Source organism: Dromaius novaehollandiae, chromosome 3 (genome assembly GCF_036370855.1).
Source record: "Dromaius novaehollandiae isolate bDroNov1 chromosome 3, bDroNov1.hap1, whole genome shotgun sequence".
In the NCBI taxonomy this organism is placed as follows: Eukaryota; Metazoa; Chordata; class Aves; order Casuariiformes; family Dromaiidae; genus Dromaius; species Dromaius novaehollandiae.
Window position 1 is genome coordinate 26,437,537 of NC_088100.1, and position 10,693 is coordinate 26,448,229.

General features: G+C 40.4%; 1 protein-coding gene across 1 annotated transcript; it reads left to right on the forward strand.

Annotated features, from left to right (window-relative positions):
* Positions 1-1,920: 1,920 nt before the first annotated feature.
* Positions 1,921-8,649, forward strand: TMEM14A (transmembrane protein 14A). The gene is made up of 5 exons (XM_064508564.1): positions 1,921-2,105; positions 2,401-2,486; positions 4,361-4,462; positions 6,934-7,021; positions 8,023-8,649. The coding sequence occupies exons 2-5, from the start codon at positions 2,411-2,413 to the stop codon at positions 8,060-8,062; spliced, it is 306 nt and encodes a 101-aa protein (XP_064364634.1). The 5' UTR covers positions 1,921-2,105; positions 2,401-2,410; the 3' UTR covers positions 8,063-8,649.
* Positions 8,650-10,693: the final 2,044 nt, after the last annotated feature.

Sequence of the window (10,693 nt, forward strand, 5' to 3'; positions counted from 1 at the left end):
ACAAAGAAAGAAAAAGAGTAGCCTGTAAAAAAAAGAATCCGCTGTCAGATTGCCAGAATAATCGGTATGTTTTATTTCACTTTATAATTCTTTTTACAATTGGTTTTAACTGTAACAGTAGTAATTTACTGAGCTGCCTACTTGCTTTAGGGCTTTTTAAAATATTTTGGGCCTTACTGAGGTTAATGTGGACTCCATTCGTCCGTCAAGACTTTCAGCACAGTTGCTACATAATGGTCATCTGGAGGAGGTTTCCTTGGGCTGCCAGGCTGCAGAAATTTCTTAATTGCAGGCATGTTGCTCATTCTTGTTTTAAAAGCCTGAAAAATAGAAACAGAGTAAAGGATAAGTTCCAACTACTCCAGAAATAAGCACAGCTGCTTGTGCAGAACAATGACTTCCCCTGGCTGACAGAAGAGAGATCCCAACATTGATAACTTGCGTTATCTGTGCACTTTCCTCTGTTCATCAGGAGAAGGACCCAGCTCCTGCATAAAGTCTGCTCGTATCAGTGAAAGCAGTATTGGAGAATAATATCTTAATCTCTTGTTACCTGAAAAAACTGAAGGTGAGAATTCAATATCTGAGAGCGGGCGGGATTATACTTTAATGCTACATGTACACTAACCAAGCTCATGACCTTCTTTTTCCATTGCTGGTTCTAATAGTGCCAGCTACGTTGTCGGCAAACCACAAGACATGTTAACAACATCATTTCCATTTTACCACTCTATGTAAGTATCTGAGCTCTGTTTACATTTAGCATGCCCACTGTCATTGCACTGTCCCAGCACTTCCAGGATTGCATGGGTGAGGGTGGAATGTCTGGAGGCATCCTAGGTTCAAATTTGTTGTCCAGTAGAGGCTTCTAGTGCTATTTGTTATACATTTGGGTAGCCAGTGATCTGCATGGAGTTGGCAGATATAACACAGGACTTCTGTCCCCTCCTGAAGCAGCGGCTGGAGGCCAGGACTAGGACAAGAGCAAGCTTGGTCATCTCAAGTGGCAAGAGATACTTATTTTAAGACAACTGAGTCAAGCTTCCTGAGACCTCTCACTATATGGACAGCGTGAGAGGACACGCTGATGTAGATTTTGGGCAGCTAGAGACCCCATGGGTAGCTAAGCAAACATATACATCAGGACCTCCGCTAACAATGTGACTAAGGGGATGAGCTTCCAAAAATGACAGCCAGTTCTTGGTGGTAGATGTATGAACGTAATTTCCTCTTCCTTACAGGCACTGGAAGGATAAGGGGGAAATACAAGAAGGAGCAAGAAAATTAAAAACTGTGAAATAAGTAAGCACCAATTTCAGAAACTGTTTCTCTACTGGTAGTGAAAGACATCGTCCCTAGATCAATGGCTTCATGGCTTCAGCAGAGGAGTGGCCATGCCTGGTGGTTAACACAGGAGATGGGAGCTGGAGGCTAGAATTCTCTGAGATTTCAAAACTGTAAATGGATTACAGTCTGCCTCTGTCATCCGCTCCTCTTCCCACTCCCATATGAATCATATCTGTGTGCAGGTAAGATTTGGGATAAACTGGAGGTTCCCAGAAGGCACAGATCACTGCCTTCTGGGCTAAGTATGACAATGCTGCTCCTGTTCTCACTGCTGGCGAGGAATGGAGCAAGAGATCGTTCAGGGAGAATCTGTGTAACAGTCTGTGTAGCGGTTCAGTGATTACAGCACTTGCCTGGAACACCCGTTAGCGTGGGGCGTCGCGGGCGGTCTGAGGCCGCGGTCCCCGTGACCGTACGTGCTGCCGGGCGCGCCCTGCCAGCTGCGTGTTAGGTTGGTGGGTAGCGGCGGGCCTGTGCGCTCTGCCGTGGTTTTGGAGGGCAGAGGCCTAGCTTCAGACCGCGCGTCAAAATCCGAAGGGGAAGCGAAACCATAGACAGAGACGGGATAAAGCATCCCCAGATCCGGTGTCCCCAGACGTGGCCTGCGTTTCCATCCGGGCTCTAAGGCTTCCTCTTCGTGCCTGGCGCCGCAGGGCCGGTCGCACCCTGGCGGAAAGCGGCGCTGAAGCTGCGCGCTCAGAAAACCCGACTGCTCCGCAGCACAGCTGCCCATGGGCCCCGCGGCGCGCGTGCGACAGGTCGATGCTTTGGGTGGTGTCAGACTTGCTGCTCACACACGCGTGCGTTGCCGTCTGGGGAACGCTGGATAGAAACATGGTATACCTAGGCGTGTGGTGTGAAGGAAGGCAGCAGTTAGTGAAAAGATGATGCAATAAGTCCTTTTAGCCATTTGAATGTTTTGATGCAGTCATTACACACATTTTACAGCAGTGTATTATTTAGAGCACTCTAAATAATGAAGTAAGGAATCATGCTTTTTTCAGAGAGGAAGGAACTTGCTTGTCTCTAGTGGCAATGTCTTTTCTCCTCCAGGACTGGGACCATGGCTATTGACTGGCCTGGTTTTGCCTATGCTGCGTTGCTGACTTTTGGAGGTGTTTTAGGATACACTCGTAAAGGTAAACAGTGGGGTGCCACGATTTGGAAATGAAGCGTTTGAGTTTCCTCTCCACTTTGCTTTGTAAAAAAGAACTGATGCAAGAGAGAGGAAAAAAAATGTTGTAATGAACGTGGTTGCTTCTTAAATCCGTCTGCACGGGTATAAATGAGCTGAGTCCCGTGAAATTACTTGGGTCAACTTAAGCAGAAGCAGTCACTTTTTTCTGTTAATTTAACTGATTGAGTTTGGTTTTAGGGCAAGAAGGGACTGTTACATTACTTCATATTGTAATTACATATATACATATTTGCATATTGTATTACATGTACATATTTTTGACCTTCAGTCTATCTTGGACCTTCTCATTTCCTTTGATCTTTCCTATGTTGAGCATAGTAGATTATGATTGATTATTTTCTACAGAGACGTCCAGGCCTGATTTGGGGTTTTAGGAGGTGTACAGCAGATGTACGCCCTTTAGTTGCCTATTTCATCTAGTGGTTAATTGTATCTGACTGTTAAAAATATGCATTTTCACTCTAAGACAAACAGACGGGTTTCACGTTATCGTTCACTGACAGCTGTTTTTCATATCTCAGTCGTATCTATGGCCCTTCTCTGAACTCGCCCAACTGCCAGCCTCCATCATGAGCTGGGGGTGCCAAAAGTGAGCACAGTGTCCCAGCAGAGGTCGCACTGGTATCAAGCACAGACAGGCTTCATTCCTAGACATGCTCCAGTTAAGTGTCCCCCGAAGTGGGAACACATTAGTCCTGTTCCCCACTGCATTGCACTGGGAACTGACATCCAATTGATTATCCATCGTGATTCCTGTGATTCAGGGTCGCTATTTCCCTGCATAGGGTGTTCTGCATGCTCTGCTTTTAGAGACATGGCTTCATGTCAGACTTTCTTAACAGACTTGGTGTATTTTTTTTATTTTTAACCAGATGCACTTACTGACCATCACATTGGTCTGTCCTCTTCACTGTTTAAGTCTGTCAATCTTTGTGGGAAATTTAGATTTTAACAGTGATGATATATGTTTTCTTTCAGATTCTTGATTAAAAATATTAAATAGCATAGGACTGAGATGTAAATGACACAGAAGGGTCTGGATTCTTCATTTACAATAATTTTGGGGTCTGTTTTAGTCCAGATAACATCTGCTGTGCTGATTCTATAGGTTTATCTTACAGTAGCAAGTCGAATGCCTCTTCAGAAACTTAATGATATTATTAAAGCTCTGGACTTCATGAAAAAAATTTGTAATAGCATGGAAAGAAAATGTCAAATTATAGTTTAAAAAGCTTTTTTTATCATAAATATAATCTAACTTTTAATTCTTTATTAATTAAATGTAATATCAACAATACCATTTATTTTTTCCAGGACTGATGTCAGACTGAAAGCCTTATGACTACCTGTGTTGTCCAATTTACCTTTTATACAGACTGACACATCATGAGTTTTCTTTCAGTTTTTTAGAGACTCTCAAGTGTTATAAGGTACAGTAAAAATCAACAGTGATAGTCTAGAGAGATTACCAAAATGCTTTTAATAGTGTATGTGGTAAAGCAAATAGCCTAGTTCAGGTTTGTGCTTGGAAGATTATTTTCCCAAACAGCAAGTATTACTAGATCTTCATCATCTCCCTTTGCTTGAACAGACTTTGCCAGTAATGTCATCCAAGAGAGTGGCCAAGAGTGATGAAAGAAACATTACCTTTCTTTTCACATTTGGCAGGTTGGCTGCACCATGGCAAAATCAGCTCTATTTTCAAAATATTAAGATAATACTGTTTAGAGATAGAGCTATCTTAAAGATACTGTACTGAGAAACAACTCTTGAACATGTGTTTTTTGGGTTTTTTGTTTTTTTTTTTTTTTGCAGGTAGTAAAATCTCTTTAGCTGCTGGTCTCACATTTGGTTCTGTGGCTGGTTATGGAGCTTACTGTGTAACACGTGATCCAAGAAATGTGAAGATATCATTGTGTAAGTGTTTTACTACAGCAAAAGGAAAAGGCAGTTGCCTGAAATGCATGTCAAAGTCTGTATTGTGTTAAATTTTGAGCATAATGATCATGCTTCAGTTTAAATGTTAGTTTTTAAATAGAGTTAGACACTTGTGATAGATACCTCACTTCAGCTTAGCTTGCAAAATTTGAGAGCTTAAAGTAGAACTGTTTGCAAGATAAGGCAGGTCATTCACACAAACCCAGCAGGTGTGTGCTATCACCTGGCAGTGCCTCCTTTTGTTATCTGGTTGTATAATACCATATATATTGTGAAACCCAGTTGAGAGATGTGGAAAAGTACTAGAAAGGTCTACAGATTAGAATGTAATTTGACAGGTAAAGGTATTATGAAATCCAGTCTTGCATGATGTAGAGTATCATCAGCTCCCAGTGAAGCAAATATTTAGCCTTAGTTTTTTCTTTGCTGCCAAGAAATTTATGGTCTGAACTATGGAATAATTGTCATGTTAGCTAGTCTGCCATGAAATGCTCGTGGAGGCAAAGTACTACAGCCTCTAAGGGTATGGTGTTAAACTTGCCTAACTGATTTGCAGTGAGAGCTGTTGGGAGCTTATCCCACTTACAGTTTTAGCGTGGATGGCTTAGGCTGTGGTTCCACATGTATGCATACCAGACCATTAGGATACATTTAATCCACGCTGCGTGAGCACACAATCACTTTTCTGACCTTAGTCAGAACATACAGAACAGTGTTCATGCTGGCTTTTGCCTTATACCAGCTACAGCTGTAAAATCTTCTTTCCTCTCAAAAAAATGTTGACTGCTTTTCAGTTCTCAGAGTGCATTTGTACTGAGTTCCCTTAATAAAGGTGGTCATGGAATACCTGATCTGCTACTGGAGAGCCTAAAATTGAATATTCCAGTTTTGCAATCATGACCTTGCTCTGATTCATTATCTCACTGCTGAAAAAAATCCAGCTCTTTTGCAGTGAAGATGCTGCCTTAAGTATATGGGAATTTGGAATCATTTGGAGTGGCATGCTTTTAGGGACCATACAGTATTGTACTTTTATGGGTTAATTAAATCATTAACTCAGATACAGAACTTGTGGAAGAGAAGACTAATTAAAAATAAGTAAATGTTGCATGTTTCCCAAAATGAATTCCTCATGCTTTTTAGCTTGTAATTAACTGTATATGTTCAGGGTGGTAGGCAAAACACACATTGTGGCAGTCTACCTTTCAGACATTCCTGAGAGGATCAGAGTATGGGAGCAGAAAAGAAGAGCAATGGATAATGGAGCATAATAGATTTTTGCAGGATATCTTAGTGAGTGCACATGTTTAGCTGGTAGTTTCATAAAATGCTTCTGTCAATGGTTGTCTTACGGTGTTAGGATGAGTGTAAAACTATTTCTTGACAACTGTGAGCACAGCACTGTCCACAGAAGTGGGCAATGGAGTTTGAGAAGAGTTATCAAGGTGGTTTAACTGCCCTATAATAAGGGGAGGAGACTGGTACAACTGCCACTGCTGCAAGTGCTGCAAGAGTGCTAAAGCCCAGTCTCCTGTGATAAGTGCTGCCTCTCTGCCCACTTTTAGGCAGCATTTCAGGTGACAGTTCTTTAAGTGAGCTAGCTACCTTTGTAGAGTTTGTGTTCTCGTTAATCTTCTCATTTATGTAGCACTCTGCACTCATTAGCTTAGTATGAATTCCCCATGCCTAATTGATCAGGAGTCATTGTTACCTCCATTTTTAGGAGGTAAAGGAGCTGCAGGAAGAAGATGTGATTCCTTTCTTGATGTTTGTTCTATGTAGCTTATACTGCATCTGTTGCCCTTTTGGGCTGCCTACCTCTTGTCACAGACAAGGATGGTTTCCTCATAGCAAAAGGAAGTCAAGGAATTTGTAGGCGTGATGTAGATGTTGACAATCATATTCTGTAGAAAAAATAAATGGCAAGCCTTCAAATCTGTTTTTTAAGGCTTGCTCAGCAAATAAAGAGCTAGCATTTAAAAATTAAAAAAAACTTAGATAAAGTCGGATGCATTAGTTCCTTAAAATAGCTAGTAAGAAAAGGAGCTGTAATGATCTAGGATGATGGGATTCATAAGCCACTGTTCCTGTAGTTCAGCGTACATGTTACAGTTATGACGAGGATCCTTCCTACTTTATTGGAGGAAGCCCCTGTGAATGTAAATAAAGGAGAATATAATTCATGGTCTGACAAACTTACTTGCTATCTGTGGAATAGGATTTAGCATTCTGCTGCACCTGTGAACGTTATTTGCGGCTGAAAGAAGCCATAGTAGTGTATTTTGGAAAGGCAAGAATGTTTCATAGACCTATGTCTCTGATTTAATATTTTATTAAATTACATTTCATAGCAAACAGCAATTTATTTTGCAGAGCTTTGATAACTTCATGTTCCTGAATAGTCCACTGGGAAAGGGGAGAACATAAACGTATTGAATTGTCTTTTACAGTTTCAGCTTTTCTTTTGACCATTATAATGGGAATGAGGTTCAAGAGGTCCAAGAAATTAATGCCAGCCGGACTAGTAGCATGTATGAGGTAAACTTATTCAGGATCTTAATGCAAAGATTTCACTGATTTTCAGATAGCTGCCATTCGACATCTGATTCAAGTCAGTATCAGTGAAAGCTATTATCATTCAGCAACTGTATGGTTTAAATGAAGCAAGTCCTGTTTTCAGTAAGCAGCTTGTTCATCTCGCTAGACAGATACATCCGATATGGACTGACTTTCTCAGCAAAGAGAGGAGATATCAGTAATTAAATTATTAATACATATTGATAAGACTCTTGGAAGAACCTGAGGTAAGCCTCAGTGTTTTCAAACATATATGCATAAAGTTAGTCAACTAATTTCCTCCAAAATGGCCATCTTAAAAAAAACAACAACAAAAAACCCCTTTTGATTTAGAAGTGCTGCATTCAAAAATGCTGGAAGCTCAGCACCTTTGAAAACTGGAAAGATTTTGACCTGACCTAAGAACTTTGGTCAGTGTTATTGCAAATGATGATGTTACTAACCAGTCTGACTGCTTTATATCTGATGTTTATTTTGGCATTCTGAAAAACATAATTTTCTGTACTTATTTTGGAACTAAATTATGGAATAAGTCCAGGCTTTTTTCCCAGTGAGTTCCTAACTCAAAACAATTTTCAGCTATAAGTCAGAATCTTCTTCTGAAAGAAGCAAGAATGACTTTTGCTTGGATGTCACCAGATTGGATATAACTATTAACTTATTTTACTCTCAGTACATAGAGGGAGGAAAAGATGGATATAGAGTGTCTAGATGCAAAAGTTAAGAATTGGGACTTAAATTGGAAAATGTTATTTTTCCATTACAGATCTCTTAAAACTTAGACAGACTGATGTGTTTCAGTGAACACTGAAGCTGTAGATTTAGTCGTGTTTTAAAAAATTGTTTACTAGAAGCTCTAGAGTCACGTATTTATGAATGTGCTGTTACTTAGAGATGACTTTCACTTTTTCTGTTCATGCACAAACATAATTATGTGTTTTGTTCTTCTCTTTTTTTTACAGCCTTTTGATGATTTTGAGGCTTGTTTTTATGCTGCTGTAGGAAAATTTAGCAACTTAAGAACTGAAGTATGACTATCATGCCCACCTGGCAAACAGGCAGGCTTTCCGTACTTAAAAGATAAGTTTGAATGCAAGTCTTAGTTTGCATTTATCTTTTCTGTAAAAGATCTTTACCTGAAATTTAGTTTTTGGCATTTGTTGATATTTTGCCAGCTTTTGTAAAAAAACAAAAATGAGTGTTTTGTTGATGATGTATTTTGATATACTTCTGTTTAAGCTCAAGGGATCTTTAATTGTAAGCCTGATTGATTGGTTTTAGAGGTGCTGAGCACCTTAAGAAATTGAATTAGCAATGCACTGTATTTTTCAAAGAAAAACATATGTCGATATATCATTATGATGAAGAGGTATATTGTGTTGAACCATAATTTTGTAGCTTCTGAGATTAAGTAATTGATTCTAATCATAGCATCAGTTACTGTTCAGTAAAGGCTCATGCCTGTACTATGTTGCACTAGAAGACAGACCTTCCTTTCAAACCCAGCTATCATCTTCTTCCACTGGTTCTAAATGTAAAAACTATAATCAGTGTTCAAATAAAAAGTAAAATGTTTGAAGCTTCCCTCAGCATTTTATGTAGAGACTGGTCATTTGCTCCACACATTACTGTTCAAACATGCACCATGCCATAAATTCCCACTGACGTAAACCACAGCTGAGAAAAGTTCATTATCTTGCACCAATAGGTTCTAAATGCTCAGTCTCCACATTCTTTAACAGGTTTGCAGGTGTGAGCTGAAACAGATTCTTTTGCTGAAATCCTCTCCATAAACAAAGGGGACTGTTCAGACATTAACTATTCAGGGACTGAAGTGATTCCAGTTTGCATAGAAAATAAATACTCCTTGGGTCTGAAAGCTTGGCTGAGGTTGTCTTGTCATGCGCAGGATTATGCAGCGAAATCATTAAGAGGCTGAATTTAGGTGAGTGCCCTATTGAAGACTAAGAGCAATAGGTGCTTCATTTTTTTTATACAGAGCCTGATTATGGAGGCTCTCTCTGACTACAGCTACCAGATCTAGTGCTGCATAAATTCATCAGACTACCAAGCTTATGATTCTTGGTAGGGCTTTAGTGGAGACAAAGTGCTGTAAGCAGATGCTTATGATTCTTGGTAGGGCTTTAGTGGAGACAAAGTGCTGTAAGCAGATCATGTGACTAAGGCACATCTTACCAAAAAACAAACAAACAAAACAAAACAAAACCTTTAGATCACTGGAATCTTTTGCTAACAAATGTTGGTACCGGTGGCCTCCAGGTGTTGCCAGTCTTACAGGTGACTGAGACAGTGTGTTCAGGATTTCAGTTTGGGATGTTAGTACCTAAAATGACAGTTGGGCAGTTTTAAGATGTGGCTTATTTTATCCTGAAGTAGAACTTTTCAGACAGATCAGATGAATTGGACTGCCATGAACTTTAATAAGAGGCTTGGGTGACTGATGCCAATGTCAATATTTGCACCATAGATGAGGTGACTCCTACCTTAGTGCCAAAACATAGAAGCCATCCTGCGGTTGGCTGCTTTCCCAAATCCTAAATGCGATAGGATTCTCTGTTTTTTGGCATCTGCAGCCTTGAGCCTTCTGTGTTCTCAGAACCACCCCGTGGTGATGGGGCTGCCTTCCAAGCCCAGCTATAATCCAGAAGCTTCTGCCTAAATTCCTGAGCATCTCAAACCAGCAGAGGTCTCACCAACTAGGCATTCACAAAATGCACTGGTGCTGGCCCATGTCAGTCTGTGTAGCGGTTCAGTGATTACAGCACTTGCCTGGAACACCCGTTAGCTCTATAAAACTTGAGTTACTATCAGGCACATTTCAAACTGCTGCTAGCTACCCAGGAAATTTTAATGTAAAAATCTTCAGCTAATCCTGGCAGTGCCTAGGTGCTGGGTGTGTTTCAGGTCTGTGCCTGTGAGGATATGCAGAATTCAGGTGCTTTCCTCCATTTTGTGTTCTTTTTAAAGCTGGCTTTAAATCCTGCCTTGGTTCTTTTGTGCATAGAGGGGTGGGGGTGGTCTCTGTGTCTGTACTTTAAAATGGGTACATCAGTGTGTGAAGGAAACAGCATCAACTTTGAAAAAAACATTCTGGGGTAGAGCTTACTTACAAAATCAAGTAGCATTTTCCTCCCTGTACCCATCTAGCCAAGCAGCAAAAGGAGAAGTGAGGGAGGAGGCTGTTTCAGTGGATGAAAAACAGATCAAGCTAATTAAATACATGTTCTTTGATCTCTCAGTGAACAAAATCGCTGCTGAGAGATTAGCCCAAAGGTTTATTTGGGGATTAAAACAGGTTCATTCTTCTGCCCATAAACTTACAAGGATCATGAGTTTGGAGGAAAAAAAATGTTAGGTTTTCTTTTATTTTAAGTATGGAGACAGCAGTGAAACACAGCAAGGGGACAGGGAACACGACTTTGAATTTACAGTCAGGGAGACTAAGTAGGGGCCAGCAGAGATTCCAATTCTGAATTTAAATGACTCCTCTTTTTACAGAGTGTCTCTTCCGTGCTGCAGTTTGCAAAAGGCTGGAAGAGAGCTTTCTCCTGTACTGCCAGAACTACAGCTGAAACATTTTACCCTACCAGGCATGCACTGTAAATAAACAAG

What these genes read in the sequence shown, in the direction of transcription:
- TMEM14A (XM_064508564.1), top strand. Translation starts at nt 2,411, where the DNA reads ATGGCTATTGACTGGCCTGGTTTTGCCTATGCTGCGTTGCTGACTTTT. An exon ending in AAATGTGAAGATATCATTGT is followed by an intron (nt 4,463 to 6,933) that starts GTAAGTGTTTTA and finishes TGTCTTTTACAG; the next exon opens with TTTCAGCTTTTCTTTTGACC. An exon ending in GGACTAGTAGCATGTATGAG is followed by an intron (nt 7,022 to 8,022) that starts GTAAACTTATTC and finishes TTTTTTTTACAG; the next exon opens with CCTTTTGATGATTTTGAGGC.